At 38.5% G+C, this 18,919-nt stretch overlaps 1 protein-coding gene across 1 annotated transcript in view; it reads left to right on the top strand.

The window, feature by feature from the left end:
* The first annotated feature begins 4,662 nt into the window (after window positions 1–4,662).
* The window catches only part of LOC114546149 (B-cell receptor CD22-like), a 51,817-nt gene continuing 37,560 nt past the window's right edge, over window positions 4,663–18,919 (top strand). The window contains exons 1-9 of the mRNA XM_028564820.1: window positions 4,663–4,729; window positions 4,806–4,883; window positions 5,719–6,069; window positions 6,197–6,421; window positions 6,698–6,958; window positions 7,085–7,336; window positions 8,780–9,043; window positions 10,880–11,149; window positions 11,300–11,560. Coding sequence (XP_028420621.1) covers window positions 4,814–4,883; window positions 5,719–6,069; window positions 6,197–6,421; window positions 6,698–6,958; window positions 7,085–7,336; window positions 8,780–9,043; window positions 10,880–11,149; window positions 11,300–11,560 — 1,954 coding nt within the window. The 5' untranslated portion in view covers window positions 4,663–4,729; window positions 4,806–4,813. The remainder of the gene's footprint in view (window positions 4,730–4,805; window positions 4,884–5,718; window positions 6,070–6,196; window positions 6,422–6,697; window positions 6,959–7,084; window positions 7,337–8,779; window positions 9,044–10,879; window positions 11,150–11,299; window positions 11,561–18,919) is intronic.

Here is an 18,919-nt window from a genome sequence, read left to right on the forward strand (position 1 = left end):
AATGATACACGAACACATCTAAAACGGAACATTACCTACAACGAGATGCAACAAAGAAACAGAAGTGAATGTGTTTTAATGGTTTACCTCACACCACACATTACATCTAGAAAAGGTGATGGTTTAGGAATTATTTTTTTTCTATTCATAACTTTGTTAAACTCTAAATAATCATACTATATGTCCTACAGTGTAAATGTAGATATACAGTACCTGATACACAGAGAAGGAAGAAAACAAATCCGCTCGCTGCTGCAGTTAAACTCATGGCTGCTCCTCTCATCTGCAGGACTTTAGAGAAAATAACAAACAGGTAAATAATGTCTGCAAGAAATAGCAATCACATCAATAAAAATAAATCAGCTTACAACAGAGAGAGATGTCGTCTTGAAAGATAACGCTCCTCTGGGGTCAGTACGGTAAGCAGAAGACAGAAGTCAGGCTGCTAAGAGGAAGGAAGTCAAGTTAAGTTTAACATTATCAATATGCATGAAGTTGGTGACTGTCTGATTGGACAGAAGTGTGAGTTTTTTTTTGATGTAACTGAGTATTTTAATGGGTGCCCATATCTAAAAGTGTATGTTATAGTGTTACCTCAGATAGACGTGCATCAATTTGCATAATGATACAGTGATACGACTCACACACTGATAGAGATTGGTAATCCTCACGCCCTTTCAAAGCACCACAGGATTTCTCAGGGATGAAACTGGACTAGTTAAGACAAGGTGTCCTTCCTCATGTCCTCTCTATTCTAAAACCAGACGAAGGAAAGACGACCAGCTGGACACTTTAGCTCCGCATAATACAAAACGTATTTGACAGGATTTGTAGCAGAGGCATGGTAGCAAAATCATTTCTATCATCTAGTGGCCGCATGGCACCACCTCGCCGGAGTCATTTTGTGTGGAGTGGACAGAGCCAGTGAGTAATATTTATTTGACATTAACAAGGTAAAAGGTGCTCTAAGTGATGTGACGCGTTTTTTAGGCCACAACATTTTTCGTCACATACCGCAACCATCTCCTCACTATCCGCTAGCTGCCCCTGAACACACTGTAAAAACACGCGGTCTCTGTAGACAGCCCAGGCTCCACAAACGGCAACAAAAACAAACTGCGCCAACCTGCAACTTGAACCATAACAAGAAGGAGCTGGTTGAGCCATCACTACAGCAGCGTTAGCATGTAGGCTACTTCCACAATGCATATTCATGACTCAACCAACTCCTCTTTGTTGGTTATTGGCTGAAACTCTGTTTGTTATGGTTCGTGGGGCAGGTTGGACCAGTTTGTTTTTGTTGCCGTTTGTGGAGCCTGGGCTGTCTACAGAGACTGCGTTTTTTTACAGTGTGTTCAGGGGACAGGTAGCTAGCGGATAGTGAGGAGATGTTTGCTGTATGTGACAAAAAATAAAAAACGCATCACATCACTTAGAGCACCTTTAAAATAAAAGCCAACAAGATGTATTTCTGCATGTATCCGTTCACTAATACTATCAGTTAATATCTTTAGAATTTGTAAATGAAATGGCAAAATAGAATGTCTTACTTCAACAAGGCAGGACACCATTGGAGAATGTCCATTTGCTAATCTAGTTGTAGTTTCCTCCTGCTGCCACTAGATGATAGAAATGATTTTAGCTACAATGACTCTTTACTAAAATCCTGTCAAATTCTGTCCGTTTTGATTGTCTTTACTGGTTATATTGTCACTCAAATATCTCATTCTATATCAGTATTGTTGCACACAATTTCTGAATATTTTCTTCTGCTGTAACATTGCTAAATTATCTATTTTACTGCTTTCTTTATTTCAGATTATAAAGCCCACCTGTTTGGATTCAATATTTGTTTTGTACTTGTAACATCATTTACGCATTTATCCTCTGCACTATATTTTATGTATCTATATTTTATTTTACTCAATACAACAAGAACAGCAAAACAATGTAATTAGTCAATGTTTTTTATTCTCTCAGACTCAGAAGTCAGTTTGGTACTCTCCAAACTTAAATCAGTATTTCTTCACAGTGTTTAGGTTTAGTAAGGTTAAGGTTAGCTCATTTGTTCCTGTTACCATTGGTCTCATTGATAGCTTGATGCGATTTTTCCAGTATGAATATTAGTACATCTGCTTGTTACAGTATGATGTGTATTCTGTGTATGAACTGCAGTCTTTTATTCTCTGCTGGCTGTAAAACGATTTGCCACCTACAGGGATAATAAAGTTGACTTAACCTTAACGTGTAAGTTGTGGCGGTGCATGGTTTCGAAGCAGGAAATAAAATGTCGGCTGAGTCACACACATCCACAAATAACTGTACAAGAAATTTGCAATGCAGCAACAGAATCTTGATTCATATTTGATCAGAACCAGCTAGTTTGATCTGACCGCAAATGGCAGAGAAAGTTTGCAACCATCTGGTAAAGTAAGTCAAATATCAAAGAGCTAAAGACCAAGATATCTTCGGTTAATAGGTGGTAGTCCTGCATTGCCAGACCTATGTCCACAGTGATGTGTGAGCGCTGAAGTATGTTCTGGCTACACCACCTGTCTATTCTGGGATAGGGGGGAAAAAACACTTTGGCTTGTTTGTATTATTTTAAACCAATCGCAACTCTCCTTGGAGGCGCTATATGGGACTACAGATGGAAATTAGCCTTTGGGCTATAATCTGGCACTTTTACGTGTACTGCTGTACATGTTCATTAAATGTGCATTGTCCTTAAATAAATAAATAAAATATAGCGGAGATAGCGAGGAATATCCAGCGCATGGGAGACGCTTTATCCCAGCAGTGTACATCTGTTGAGCCAGACTACATAATTGATGAAGACCGAACCAGATATCCAGTGTGGCCTTGTGTCTGCTGGATGTGTAAGTATGCAATAATTTGTTGACACATTAGTCATAATATCTTAAGTACTATATGGTTATAATACATCACAGTAGTGTCTTGTTGGCTAGTTATTGAGTTACTCTGGAGCCAAACATAAACTAGCTTATATTACTGTAGTCGGAAGATGAGTACATTTGCTTGTGTAAAATGTCTTGTTGGGGTTTGTATGACCTCCAGCTTTAAATGTCTCCGTAGTACTCAGTTGGTCAACAATTTGTAAAATTGTAATTTAAAATTGAAATATTTATCAAATGAAAGGCTGATTCAAAACCCCTCCACTTTACATGGGGTCCTGCATGACCATGTGTGGGTTCTAATTTGGGATTATGACCACCGCGTGGTGTTGTGTGATGTAAACCATTAAAACACATTCACTTCTGTTTCTTTGTTGCATCTCGTTTTAGGTAATGTTCCGTTTGACATGTTTTCGTGTATCATTGCATTTAGCACTCAGTGGTTTTATTGGAGTGAGAACTATTGTCATCAGATTGCTTACATATTTTTGTTCCCTGCATCCTTTAACCTAAATATTTAAGTGGGGGAAAAAAAAACTCCACAAAAAAGCAAACATTCAGCTAGTGACATTTTTTGATTTTATCATTTAGATTTTAATGCCATGTATCATTGCAAAGCATAATTTGGAATTATGACCATCGCGCTCTACATTGTCCCTTACGTAACTAGACTTTTGGCGGTATCCAAAGACACTCTAACACAGGTTTATTAACTTTGTCTTTGTGTACAGTGCTGCTGAGCTATACATTCATTCGGTTTTATAAATATAAGAAGAAAGTCCAGTAAGAATGTAATTACTAACATTTCTGTTTTACAATGTTTCAGGTTTCGAAGGTCAAACCTGCAACTGAATGACCTAAACTATCAGAAGCATCGGCATCTCCAAAGGCTGTTATCCATATTTCCAACACAAGTCTGTTTCAAACTTGCACAAAGCCCACAAAGACAGTGGCCAAATCCTTCTCAGCCTGAGGACTTTAGTGAAGACTGCCTGTATGCAGGTTATGTTCAAGTACTTGAAACAGAAAGAGGACCTTCCACTGTCAGCCCAGTATCACTTCTTCAAATTCAAAACGCAGAGCTTCGAATGGAACAGTAGTTAACTTTGAACGACTGACTGTAACGGGTACAGATGAGCACAGAGTGTACTGTATCAGCAACCAACACGGTACATTTACAGAAGCAGATCTGATCAATTAAAAACAAATCTGATCGCAAGAAGAGGTAGTTGGTAATGTGGAATAATTTCATATTAAATTTTCACAATGTACTTGACATACTAGAACTGTAATTGTTTGGGGTCTATTCTATCATCCTCTCAAATCCAGTTCTTCAGGTGCAGGTGACCAGAAAGAGTCTATCAGTCATAGTAAACCTATGAAGAGCTAGTAAGTGTCCAGCTGGTCGTATTTCCTTCGTCTGCTTTTAGAATAGAGAGGACATGAGGAAGGACACCTTGTCTTAACTAGTCCAGTTTTATCCCTGAGAAATCCTGTGGTGCTTTGAAAGGGCGTGAGGATTACCAATCTCTATCAGTGTGTGAGTCGTATCACTGTATCATTATGGAAATTGATGCATGTCTGTCTGAGGTAACACTATAACATACACTTTTAGATATGGGCATCCATTAAAATACCCAGTTACTCTGAGAAAACTCAGACTTCTGTCCAATCAGACAGTCACCAACTTCATGCATATTGATAATGTTAAACTTAACTTGACTTCCTTCCTCTTAGCAGCCTGACTTCTGTCTTCTGCTTACCGTACTGACCCCAGAGGAGCGTTATCTTTCAAGACGACATCTCTCTCTGTTGTAAGCTGATTTTTTTTGTTGATATGATTGCTATTTCTTGCAGACATTATTTACCTGTTTGTTATTTTCTCTAAAGTCCTGCAGATGAGAGGAGCAGCCATGAGTTTAACTGCAGCAGCGAGCGGATTTGTTTTCTTCCTTCTCTCTGTATCAGGTACTGTATATCTACATTTACACTGTAGGACATATAGTATGATTATTTAGAGTTTAACAAAGTTATGAATAGAAAAAAAATAATTCCTAAACCATCACCTTTTCTAGATGTAATGTGTGGTGTGAGGTAAACCATTAAAACACATTCACTTCTGTTTCTTTGTTGCATCTCGTTGTAGGTAATGTTCCGTTTTAGATGTGTTCGTGTATCACTGCATTTAGCACTCAGTGGTTTTATTTTGGTGAGAACTATTGTTATCATATTGCTTACATATTTTTGTTCCCTGCATCCTTTAACCTAAATATTTAAGTGGAAAAAAACAAACTACAAAAAAACGCAAACATTCAGCTAGTGACTTAGATTTTAGCATTTAGAGTTTTAGTGGTGTGTATCATTGCACAGTAAGGGTAGGGCTGTTTTAACTGTATAACTGGAGCTGTTAGTGGTTCATCTGAAGGATTCAGTCATTTAAGAGTTAATCTAAAAATATCTATGTCCATTTTTGAAAGAACTAGATAACATATATTAAGAGCTCAAAAATAGGAACCAAACTTGCCCAATCATTATGTAACTTACAGATGTTGGTCTGATGTTTCGCTTCTCTGTATGGTTAACAGTAATCTGCCTTTAGTGATTTCTAAATATATAATGTCCAGAAGCAGCCGAGGGTCAATGTGTGCTCATGAGTCTGTGTCCTACGTTAATCTCAGTGCTACTCTGACCAAAGAGTGAACAAAGAAGAAACTAAACTAGGAGAAATAAAAAAACACTCAATAATAATAACAATAATATTATTATTATTATTATTATTATTATTATGTGCTCTGTGTTACAGTAATACAGGGTCAGGATGGCTGGGGAGTGACTTACACCTCTACTCAGATCTGTGCTGTTAAAGGATCAACAGTGAACATATCCTGCAGCTACACATACCCATCCACAATGAGTCATCAAACTACTGAGGTGGAAAAAAGATTCTGGTTTACTAAAGGGAGTAATAAAGCACCTGTAGATCTGAAAACAGATTCAGACTACACAGATCGTGTGGAGTATTTCTTTCATAACGATGACTGCACTCTGAGAATCAGAGACCTGAGAGAGAGAGACTCTGCTGAGTACAAGTTCAGGTTCATAACAAACCATGGTGGTTTCACTGGTTCACCTGGAGTCACTCTGTCTGTTACAGGTAATATTTTCATTGGAATATTTTGTCCAATTGTTTTTCTTGTGAATCTTTTGTCTGTCTGTTTGCATGCATGTACTGAAATAGTTTAGTTTGAAATGACATTTCTAATCTATCTTGACATTTCCAGACCTCCAGGTGCAGGTGACAAGATCATGGACCCAGGGAGAGCTGAGGTGTCACAGCAGCTGTAATGTACCTGATAATCCTTCATATGTCTGGTTCAATAATGGACAGAAAATGGATGGAGAAACATCTTCTTCTCTCAGAGTCTCTGTTGAAGATAACAACCGCTATTACAACAACTATTCCTGTGCTGTTACAGGATATGAAGATTATCGCTCTCCTCCAGTGTGTGAGTTTACTCCAGTGTCACTAATAAAAGAGCAAAATTAGAAAACTATAGATTTTAATGTGAAAAACTCAAGACATTATGTGTAATATTTGAGCTTATATTCAGTCACTCATTCAACTTTTGTATTAAAAAGAACGTGATTTCAACGTTTACATTTTCTCCTCACCAGATGACCCACTGTATTATTCATGACTCACCACTATATTCATTTCTGTATAGTAACTTTTTATTGTTTTTAATGAAATGTAAAATATGTTTATACATTTTCTCCTCCAGATGGTCCAAAGCTTCCCTCTGTGTCAGTGAGTCCCTCTGCTGAGATAGTGGAGGGCAGTTCAGTGACTCTGACCTGTAGCAGTGATGCTAAGCCAGCAGCTAACTACACCTGGTACAAGGAGAATGTAGACAAACCTCTCAGTAAAGAACCACAGCTCGTCTTCAGCTCCATCCGGTCCTCTGACTCTGGACAGTATTACTGGGCAGCTGAGAACGAGCTGGGGACGAAGACGTCTCAATACAAATCTATTGATGTGAAATGTGAGTGAAACGGCTCATTTAATAACAGCAAATTGATTGACACACACACACACACACACACACACACACTCACCCACACCACAATTTATGATTAAAGTTCATTTGTTTTCATATTATCTTCTCCAGATGCTCCAAAGGTTGGTCCCCTGTCTCTGACTCCCACTGGGGATATCAGAGAGAACAGTAGAGTGACTCTGACCTGTAGCAGTGATGCTAACCCAGCAGCTACTTATACCTGGTACAAGGATGGTAAACCTCTCTATAAAAAGACACAGATTGTCTTCAGCTCCATCCAGTCCTCTGACTCTGGACGTTACTACTGTGAAGCTGAGAACAAGTTGGGGAGGAGATCTAGATCCATCTTTATTGATGTGAAATGTGAGTAAAACAGCTCCATTTTAAAAAGCAACATACAGCTAGTGACTGTCTGAATTTGTAGGAGTACTTTGCTGATCATTCCTTCCTTTATTCGGCTCAGTCTGCTTCTCATTGACAGCTGTAGGTCACTGAACAGCAGTGGATGAGGAAAAGGTCGTTTTAGGCGCTGTTGGCATCAGTTTGACTTACAAATGTACTCTATGATTTGTCATAATTTTAATGTTTTCACACATCTCCCTATACCCTTTTACCAGAACATTTAATTGGTGTGTATCATTATACAGTAGTAGTGCAGTTTTTATTACCTGTATAACTGGAGATTTTAGCGATTCATCTGAAGGATTCAGTCATGTAACAGTCAGGGCCCTGTGTTGCACTCAGCGCAATTGCCTTTGTACACCGACACAGGTATCATTCCTATTTTACACCCCGACGCACGGCAGACTTTTCCCTCCACAGACGCACGTCGGTAAATTAGGGAATGGATTTGTGCTCCCGGGGCGGTTCAGCGAAAAGAGGAGGCGTGTTCCGGCATAAACGTTCCCTGGTGCTTTTTTGCAGTTTCAGAAAACAATTCCACCACTGACCACAAAAACCTGGTCTAAAGTCAGTGGTGCTGGTCTAAAGTCAGTGGTGCGTTATTCAGATGCTATTTTAGGGGCGCATGCTTGGCCATAATGTAGCGTGTGCACAACGTGCATACATTTTGCTTCCCTCATCTACACGGACGCAGCAGTTCCTATTTTAGCAAACCATACATTATTACAAGGGAAAATATTACTGAAAATGCGCTTCAGGGGTTTGAATAGGTCAGGAGGCACTGGGATTGGACACTCCGGCGGAATCTGGTCTGGGAGTGGCAGCAGCAACATCGCCACCCGGCCAAGACGGGCATTTGTTACTTTGCCGCATCTCGGACAGCTCCCGCTGGTGTGCGCCAGGCAAATCCACCGTCATAATAGCAATCCGCCATGGAACAATCGCGCCTGCTCTTAAAGGGAATGTGAGATGACGCTCTGATTGGTTTATTGCACGTTAGGCCCAAACCACACCTAGCTACTTCAGACCAACCCATTTTAGATTTGCGTCGGGCGCAAGAGTCATTTATCCCGCCGTTATAATAGCAACAGCGCCAGAGATCCGCCCACAAAGATACTTGCGTTTCAGATCGTTAAAATAGGGCCCTTAATCTGTCTGTTTATTAAGAGTTCCCAAATAGGAACCAAACTTTGCCACATCATTCTGTTAGTTAACAGACGGTGTGAGGTGTTGCTTCTCTGTATGGTTAACAGTAATCTGCCTTTAGTGATCTAAATATAACACACACTAGCAACCAAATGTCAGTATGTACTCACTCATCTGCTCTACATTGTTCATGATACAAATGATTTTCCATAAAGCAATTTTTTCATTTAATGTGTCTTTACACATTTTGTCCCACAGATGCTCCAAAGCTTCCCTCTGTGTCAGTGAGTCCCTCTGCTGAGATAGTGGAGGGCAGTTCAGTGACTCTGACCTGTAGCAGTGATGCTAACCCAGCAGCTACTTATACCTGGTACAAGGAGAATGTAAAGCTCAGACCTCCCATTGAAGAACAACAGCTGGTCCTCACGTCCATTCAGTCCTCTCACTCTGGACAATATACATGTAGAGCTAGGAACAGCCTGGGGCCTAACACATCCAAACCCATTTCTATTAAAGTGAAATGTGAGTGAAACCACTTTATTTAAATAATGGTAAACAGTTTAATTTTAGTTAAGTTATGCCGATACATATTTCTTCCAAATGTTCAAAGCTAGGCAATCAGTTTCAAACATATTTTTAGGATATTTCATTTTTTAGCACATTCAAATGTAAGATACTCATTGCTTGTTACCCCCCCCCCACACACAACACACACAAACATGTTGCAGCAACTCCAGTCTGGTTGAGGAAAAGGAGAAAAAAAATGATATAAAATCACATCTCTGTTTACTCCACTGTGTCTCAAACCAAGTGTCAAACCTTCAAAATAACACAGTGTATAGAATGTAGAAACATCAATATCAGCTGCTCAGTCCACCACTTTGGTCCTAATGAAAATAGCTTAAAAAGGATTAATCTGTTGTCATGACATTTTTAAAAAGCCTTACAGAGCTGCACAAATTGCAGGGGGCTGTTTTACAGTTTTTCTTGATTGCTTTGACCTGCTTAAAGAAACTGGGATCCACTCAGTTTTCATCATCACTGTCTCAGCAGAGCAGAAGACACCTCTTGCAAATGTGTTAACTCTTTCTCATTGGATTGACACATTTTCCCCACCCTTTTGCAGAACAGTTAACATGGATGTCATTCAAGCAGTCCAAACTCTGTTGTTTTAGCTATGGTAACCAAACAAATACCATCTGTTCCTAACTATTAGAAACTACCTACATCAGTATGAAATCACTGAAGCACCTGTCTGACACTCCTTCACACAAATCTTCAATTAGCAATCAGTGTGCAGGGTTAGGCCATGAGGTCCCATCGCCAAGACAGAAGAGACTGAGTATCATTAGTGGCTATTCTTATACAACAGTAATATATGTTTATATTTCAAAAATAGATTTAATTTTTATTTAATTATTTACTTAGACACCATAGATAAATGTATTTTTTGTAATATTTACAGTATTTGAAAGTTTTCCATACAGACCAAATACAACATGGTGTTGGAATACATGCAACATTTGCAAAAAATGACATTTTTGATTCTAGATCCAATGATTTGCAAGAGTGCTGTATTTTGTACAACAAATGTCCACTGTGCATGAAAGGTATGTATTGAAATAGGCTCAAACAGATTGTTTGATAAGTTGTGTTGTTTGATGGCAAAATTTGGTTTCCAAATTTTAAACATTTTAAATCCATTAGGCACACAGAAACATGACATATTTTCCAAACAAAATGTGTCATTACAAAGAACCATATAAATAGTGTGCCCTTACAGTAAAGTTTGTGTTAACTGTTTTAAAGGTGGAGTTTGAGAAAAATGCAGCGTCAATGCAATCAAGCAAAAGCATCAGTGCAAATTCTATAGCTTATTCAACATCTGTTAGAACAAATGACCAAAAACAGAATAATCATTATGTTTTCTCCTCCAGAGACACCAAAGTAAAAGTTTACGTCAGTAAAGTTGAAAACTGTCCAAAGACCAAAGGACAGGGCAGTTGACCATACTGTGAGCTGTCAAAGTAATGACAAGCAAGCACTGATTTGCACCTGGTGTATTTTGTATTTAGTTGTCCAGAACTTCAACCTCTCATTGAAAATAAATGGCTTGTCTTGTTTATCCAGTCCTGTTGTTTCTGGACAAAATTTACTTTACATTTTAAAGATTTTAAATGTTTTGGGGAGGAGGACATCCAGATCCATCTAACTGTTTTGATGTGAAGTTTGAGTGAAACTGTTTATTTAAAAGGCAGTTTACATTCATGTATTCTGTCAAATGTTTCAACATCTATTTAGTCACTTAACTACATGACCAGTTAATTGCCTATTTAAAATGTATTTTTGCATCTCCAGATGGTCCAAATCTTCCCTCTGTGTCAGTGAGACCCTCTGGTGAAATCGAGGAGGGCAGTTCAGTGACTCTGACCTGTCAAAGCAAGGCTTATCCAGCAGCTAACTACACCTGGTACAAGGAGAATAGAAATCCAGAACTTCAACCTCTCAATAAAAATACACCGCTTGTCTTCAGTTCCATCCAGTCCTCTGACTCTGGACAGTATTACTGTACAGCTGAGAATGAGCTGGGGAGGAGGAGATCTAGATCCATCTCTATTGATGTGAAATGTGAGTGAAACAGTTTATTTAAAAGGCAGTTTACATTCATTAGTTACCAGGCAAATGTTTCACATATGCCATACACTAAACTATTTAGTCACTTAAATACACATGTATTGCAGTTAATTTGCTATTTAATATGTATTTTTGCATCTCCAGATGGTCCAAAGCTTCCCTCTGTGTCAGTGAGTCCCTCTGCTGAGATAGTGGAGGGCAGTTCAGTGAATCTGACCTGTAGCAGTGATGCTAACCCAGCAGCTAACTACACCTGGTACAAGGAGAATGAAGACTCACCAAAAGCATCAGGACAGATCTTCACCATCACTGATGTTAGACCTGAACACAGTGGGAATTATTACTGTGTAGCCCAGAACAGAAGAGGACATCAGAACTCCACCTTACATCTGATTGTTGTAGCAGGTAAGTTAAACACACTGCATCAGAAGGTTAGAGGATGCCTTCCAAAACCGTTTAATTGAAGATTCACATTCTCTGATCTGCCACCTTCATGGTTATAGTTTGGTTTAGGCTTATCAACAATAACCTCTGATTTTCCTCCTTCTCCTCTTTTGAAAATTTACAAAAAGATTGAGGTTATACTAAAAAAACTTTGATGGCTTCCTTACCTTTAATTCTTGATCAGCACTTCCTTGGTCCATGCTACTTTAGATTCCTCCTATTTATTAATAATATATTTAGTAGAAGTTGTAGCTTGTCCATGTGCCTGTAGCGTGTAATGCTGCTCCCTATTAGTTGTCTGCCTATTCATGTATTATGGTTTTCTAGGATCCTGGAAATTAATAGCCGCTGCCACAGTCCCTGCTATTTTTCTCGCCATCATATTCATCGCTCTCTTCTTATGGATCATGTGAGCAGATCTGTTTCATAATTTGTTCATAAAGTTATCCAACAGGTTTTCATTTTAGCAGTCGGTTTAGCACATTAGTTTAACTTTTTAAAATGACTTCTCCTGACCAGAAAGAAGAAATCCTCCAAGCAACCGTCTGAGCCTGGAGAGAGACCAGACAACAGGGAACAGGTGAGGAAGTAGACTTTAAAATACTCCACTGCAAAAGAAAACACATGCAGGCTAAGCAGAGACTGTTTGTCAAGTCAATTTAATTTATATAGCCATAATAACAGAAAAACTAACCTTAGGAAGAGCCACTGAGGAGGGATCGCTCTTCCTGGACAAACATATGTTCAAACAAACACTAGCTACAATGCTCTACTCCCTGGTTTGTAACTCAACAAAAAAAAAAAATGCAACAAGCAAAACCTTTTGGTCCACCTTCCATCACCAAAATTCATCGTTTGCCTTCTTTCACATCTTTAATGAACCTAAGATATAATACAATACATCAAAAACTTGCTACGTGTCAGAAAGTTTAATTCCTTTGCCTAAATCTTCATCATGTAGCATGCAGTTAAAAGAAGAATATTTCTTTAACAGTGGTTGATGTGTCCCTGTGATTGAGAAAAGCAAAGTATTTCTTTTTTTTTTCCTTTTGCATTTAAGCCCAAATGTGAATGCAGAAAGCAGATATTTTCTTATTGGAAAATGACATTACTCTATTAATGCTGTGTTACTAATGGAATTTGAAATGCCTCCCTCTTGAGAGATGCAACACACATACAGTAGTCGCCAAAATTACGTCCAAATCTTTGGCTTTGAGTAAAATCCTACCTACTGTATCCATAAGTTCCATTAGACTTAATTTCTTAAGGGGGCCATCTACCCATGTAAAATAAATAATGAATCGGTAACACTTTACAATAAGGTACACAAAAAAATAGGTAGTTAATGATTAGTTACTGTTTTTGAAAGGGTAGTTACCCTTTTTCAGAAGGGTAACAAATGGTTAGTTACCCTTTTTTGAAAAGGGTAGTTACCCTTTTTCAGAAGGGTTACCCTTTTTCGGATGGTTAGTTACCCTTTTTGAAGGCTAAAAGGGTTAGTTACCCTTTTCAAAGGGTAGTTACCCTTTTTCAAAAGGGTAACAAATGCGGACCCTTTTTTGAAAAGGGTGTTATCCTTTTTTCAGAAAAGCTTTTGGAGTTACCCTTTTTGAAAAGGGTTTTTCAAATGGGGTTACCCTTTTTTTCAGAAGGGTAGTTACCATTTTTCAGAAGGGTAACGAATGGGTTACCCTTTTGAAAAGGGTAGTTACCCTTTTTCAGAAGGGTAGTTACCCTTTTTCAAAAGAATAGTTACCCTTTTTAGAAGTTACCCTTTTTCAGAAGGGTAACGAATGGTTAGTTACCCTTTTTCAAAAGGATAGTTACCCTTTCTGAAAAGGGTAGTTACCTTTTTTCAAAATAGCAGTTACCCTTTTTCAGAAGGGTAGTTTCCATTTTTCAAAAGTATAATTACCCTTTTTCATAAGGGTAGTTACCCTTTTTCAGAAGGGTAACGAATGGGTAGTTACTCTTTTTCAGAAGGGTAGTTACCCTTTTTCAGTTAACAAAAAACTACCCTTTTCAAAAAGGGAAAAAGGGTAACTACCCTTTCAAAAAGGGTAACTAACCATTTGTTACCCTTCTGAAAAAAAGGGTAACTAACCTTTTCAAAAATTGTAACTACCTTTCTGAAAAAGGGTAACTACCGTTTTCAAAAAGGGTAACTACCCTTTTCAAAAAGGGTAACTACCCTTCTGAAAAAGGGTAACTTTTCAAAAAGGGTAACTACCCTTCTAAAAAAGGGTAACTACCCTTTCAAAAACAGTAACTAATCATTAACTACCATTTCTTTGTGTACCTTATTGTAAAGTGAATCTTGTTTTTACAATGTCCACAGATGCAACTAGCAGAGCAGCATGGTGAACTTCACTATGCCGTTATCCACTTTTCCAAAAAACCAGCTCGCCCCAGAAGATACAAAGAAGTAGAGAAGGTCGTGTACGCTGCTATTAAGTTTAAGAGTGCCAGTCCAGCCCCGAGGTGAGCAGCTTCTCACACGAGAATGTTAGGTTTAAATTACAGTTACAGGACACTATTGATTTATTATAATGCTGTTGTCACTTTTGCACGACATTGTTTAAGGCTTTTTTTTATGGTCACGGTTGGGCTGTTTGTATCTTTTTACAGTAATGACACAGAGCTCCCTGATGTTATTCATGACGTGGGTCAGGAGGCTGCGGAGGATCCAGAGGCGTTGTACAGTACAGTCAACACAAACAGGAATTTCTAGTTTACTTCCATCTATGGTAAAAAATATCCCCAAGGATAAGCATGTCAAGGAATACAGCTAGACCATACATAAAACACAACTTTTAATTTACAAATTCTGGAAAACACTGAACAGGCTGTTGGGAGCACCTCCTGGAATTGAAACCAAAATTTTGACCCACGGCAAGTTATTCTGTAAATAACACTGGGCATCACCTGTTCTCCCCTTTGGTTGGTTATGCTGCGTTTTAGTGTATGAGATGTTCTAATTGATTGTCCCAGAATCTTGTTGCCTCGAGCAGCAGGTTATATATTTGAAATGTTTGTGCAAGAACCCTGTTTTTGCACAATAATGTGAACATCGTTGACAGAAAAAGACATTCTGAAAGTGGCAAGCTAGGTGGGCTGCCACCTCTGCCTACACAAAGCAGTGAATTACTTGAGTTCAAGTCAATGGACTGTGACCTGGATGGGCTGGGAAATCCTAGAAACTGCAGCCTGTCGTGCTGATCGATTTTTATTCAAGAACCTTAACAACAGTTGTGGAAAGCAGTCAACTTATTTTGGATGGACAGCACAATAGAAATGCAAAAAGCAAGCTGTCAGTGGTGGGAAATACTGCTGGTGCCTTGTTGCATTTGTTGTCTCTTTAACTTCCAGAGCATCCCCACCTTTAGGCTCTATAAGGTACAATCACTGAGGCTGATCCTGGCAACCTTTGAAAGTGAGACATGGTAACGTTTCTTTTCACATATCAGCAGCATGGCACCACCTCACCAGAGTCATTTTGTGTATGTTGGAGTAGAAACAGCCAGTGAGTAATATTTATTTTACATTAACAAGGTTAAAGTGCTCATATTATGCTCATTTTGAGGTTCATAATTGTATTTAGAGGTTATATCAGAATAGGTTTACATGGTTTAATTTTCAAAAAACACCATATTTTTGTTACTGCACATTGCTGCGAGTTTTAGCTACAGATGAGGCATCACACTTCTCTTCCATCTTTGTTGGGAGTTGCACATGCGCAGTACATAGGTAGAGAGTATGAGGGCATGTTCTGACAGTAGCTAGGTAAGGACTACTAGCCAGTCAGAAGCAAAGTATGAGGGCGTACCCTGACAGTTCCTAGGTAAGGACTACTAGCCACTCAGAAGCAGAGTATGAGGGCGTGTCCTGACAGTACCTAGGTAAGGACTACTAGCCAGTCAGAAGCAGAGTATAAGGTCGTGCCATGCTAGCAGCTAGGCTAGCATTATAACGTGTTACAAATTGACGCACGTTAGTCTCAGAAGTAAAGGCTGGACTACAATAGAGCTGTTTGGAGCAGTTTGTGAACAGCGTTTTCTGTTGGAGATGGGAAGTCCCTTTGGGGGGGACTTTGGGCTTTTTCACTTTGTAAACCTATAACATGCACAAAAAAGATATATGACACAATAAAGGAAAGGGAAAAAGCCAAAAAGCATAATATGAGCACTTTAAAATAAAAGCCAGCAAGATGTATTTCTGCATGTATCCGTTCACTAATACTATCAGTTTATATCTTTAGAATTTGTAAATGAAATGGCAAAATAGAATGTCTTACTTCAACAAGGCAGGACACCATTGGAGAATGTCCATTTGCTAATCTAGTTGTAGTTTCCTCCTGCTGCCACTAGATAATAGAAATGATTTTAGCTACAATGACTCTTTACTAAAATCCTGTCAAATACATTTTGTATCCGTTTTGATTGTCTAACTGGTTATATTGTCACTCAAATATATCATTCTATATCAGTATTTGTACACACATTTTCTGAATTTTTTTCTTCTACTGTAACATTGCTAAATTATCTATATTGCTGCTTTCTTAATTTCAGACTATAATGCCCACCTGTATTTTTTGTATCTATATTTTATTTTATTCAAAACAACAAGAACAGCAAAACAAAGTAATTAGTCAATGTTTTTTATTCTCTCAGACTCAGAAGTCAGTTTTGTACTCTCCAAACTTAAATCAGTATTTGTTGTTTACATAGTTTTGGTTTAGTAAGGTTAAGGTTAGCTCATTTGTTCCTGTTACCATTGGTGTCATTGATAGCTTGATGTGATTTTTCCTGTATGAATATTAGTACATCTGCTTGTTACAGTATGATGTGTATTCTGTGTATGAACTGCTGTCATTTATTCTCTGCTGGCTGTAAAACGATTTGATAATAAAGTTTACTTAACCTTAACATGTAAGTTGGGGCGGTGCGGTTTTGAAGCAGGAAAAAAATGGCAGCTGAGTCACACACACCCACAAATTACTGCTAAAACAGTTCAAGAAATATGCAATGCAGCAACAGAATCTTGATTCATATTTGATCAGAACCACCTAGCTAGTTTGATCTGAGTTTCATGGTGTGCGCTGGACGGAGAATGCCAGTCATGTCATTCAAGCATGGCACTTCTCTTCTCCGTCAGTCATCGTTTTAAAATGTAACCATGAGCAGTCGAGATTAGAGGCGATCCGAAGTACAGGGCAACGCACCGCAGGCTGCAAAACGGACCGAATTAAGACAGAATGCCGCCAGTCACATACAGCTCCGAGGCGGCAAACAGACACTTCACAGTGCTGTAGGATTTTGGGCTTCAGCTTCCCATTTGTTGTGTAGGCAGATCTCCTACGCTTTGTACATAGTTTTGTGTGTTTGGTGTTGTGTGCATTTGTGCTAATAAAGCTCTTTCCTTGAATAAACAGCACGTTCCTAGCAAATTTTCCTTTCCTCAATAAATTCATTCATGTCCTTAATGGTAATAATAGTGTAGTCCATAGCATAACAATGACATGCATATACAACACAATAGCATATCATATGAATATGAATAAATATATGAATATAAATTTGATTATTGGGGTTTACATTTATAATGACTCAGGGTGACCAATAGTGATTGGCTGGCAGTGATCTGTTCATTGCAGGCCTTGGTGGATAAATGTTCAGATGCTACTGGTACTGGAGGGTTTGTTAACCTATCGACAGTAGCTATTCTGTCCTAGCAGTTGTGTCCTAACAATGCTTAGGCAGATAGCAAACAAGGAAAATGAATGAAGCTGGTTTGACCTCTTCTTAAGTTGGAGATTTATTGAAGAGTTCACTCCAAGCAGTTTTCTTTTTTGTAAAACTAAGGAATACAAACAAAAATATAATTACTAAATAGCCAAATATTCCTTTCACATTTTCATTCACGCACATATTAGCCTGTGCATACACACGCAGCTAGCGCTAGCATAACTTACCCACGGAAAAAGAATGAGCTATGTTAACGCTTAATAACTATTATATTATCACATAAGTGTTAATTATGATATCTGCATACAACAACCAAAAGAACACTTACGGACGTGCTACTCCAAGGATCCGACATGTATAGAACAGCCGTACAGCAGTATTTCACCATGACACGTGTGGGAACTAAACTCATCCACTAGTTAACAACAGTAACGTCACAAAATGCACTACCCATTTCCGCCACTAGGCAACGCTCTCGCACCAACAATGATGCAAAACAGCCTAACAAAACAGGCTCAGAATACTTAAATTCACATTTACATTTCTCGACCAGAACAGTAGCAAACAAAGCACATTAATTATTATTGTTTCTGGCGATAATATCAGAGAAGGACATCCTCAGTTCCAAATTATAAATGCGAAGTCTCTCTTTATAGGTGTTGTAGTGGACCTGGAGATTAGTTTTTCGCCACCTGCGTTCAGCTTTTCGACACTCTTTTTTCTGTTCTTACCAGTACAACATTTCTCCATGGAGATCTTTTCTTACCAGAGACAGCTTTGATCTTAGTGGGAGCAATAGCATCAATAACATTTGTAATTTTACAACTGAAATTATCTATAAGCTCAGTGACTGAGACCCTGAGACCCTGACACCCCCCCGGGTGTGGAGGAGAAAAGATGAATGAATGATGGTGTTTTCAGTGATGTACCTTTTTCTGATTACTTTTGTTTGGACACTTATTGTGCACAGAGATAGTGTTGTTTAAGAAAACCGGAATGATCAGAGAGAGCAACATCAGTCACCACAACCTGGGAAATGTTCAAACCCTTCGAGATAATTGAGTCCAGAGAGTGTCCCTTATTGTGTGTTGGCTCCGTCACATGCTGAGTCAGTCCATAGTCCTCAAAAACACAACACAGTTCTTTTGTCCTTCTAGCCTGGGGGTTGTCAACATGAGTGTTAAAATCACCAGCAATAATTACACAGTCAAAGTTAATACAGATTATAGACATCAGTTCCACAGTATTTAGTTGGCCTGTAGATATTTAGAAATATAGGTCAAGGGGAGGACCTTAGCTGAAGAGCCACATATTCAAAAGAAGCAAAATTTCCATAAGATATTTGCTTACATTAGAATGAGTCATGAAACAAAATGGCGACTCCACTCTCTTATTCACACCATTCTCACTCATAAAACTGAAGTTAGGGGGAGCTGACTCGATGAGAACAGCAGCACTGTTATTCTGGTCTAACCAGGTTTCAGTTAAAAACATAAAATCAAGATTGTGCTTAATAATAAAATCTTTGATTAAAAATGATTTTCTCTTTAGTTTCCTTTTAGTAAGTCAAGTGTTA

This window comes from Perca flavescens, chromosome 2 (genome assembly GCF_004354835.1).
Source record: "Perca flavescens isolate YP-PL-M2 chromosome 2, PFLA_1.0, whole genome shotgun sequence".
NCBI classification, from domain to species: Eukaryota; Metazoa; Chordata; class Actinopteri; order Perciformes; family Percidae; genus Perca; species Perca flavescens.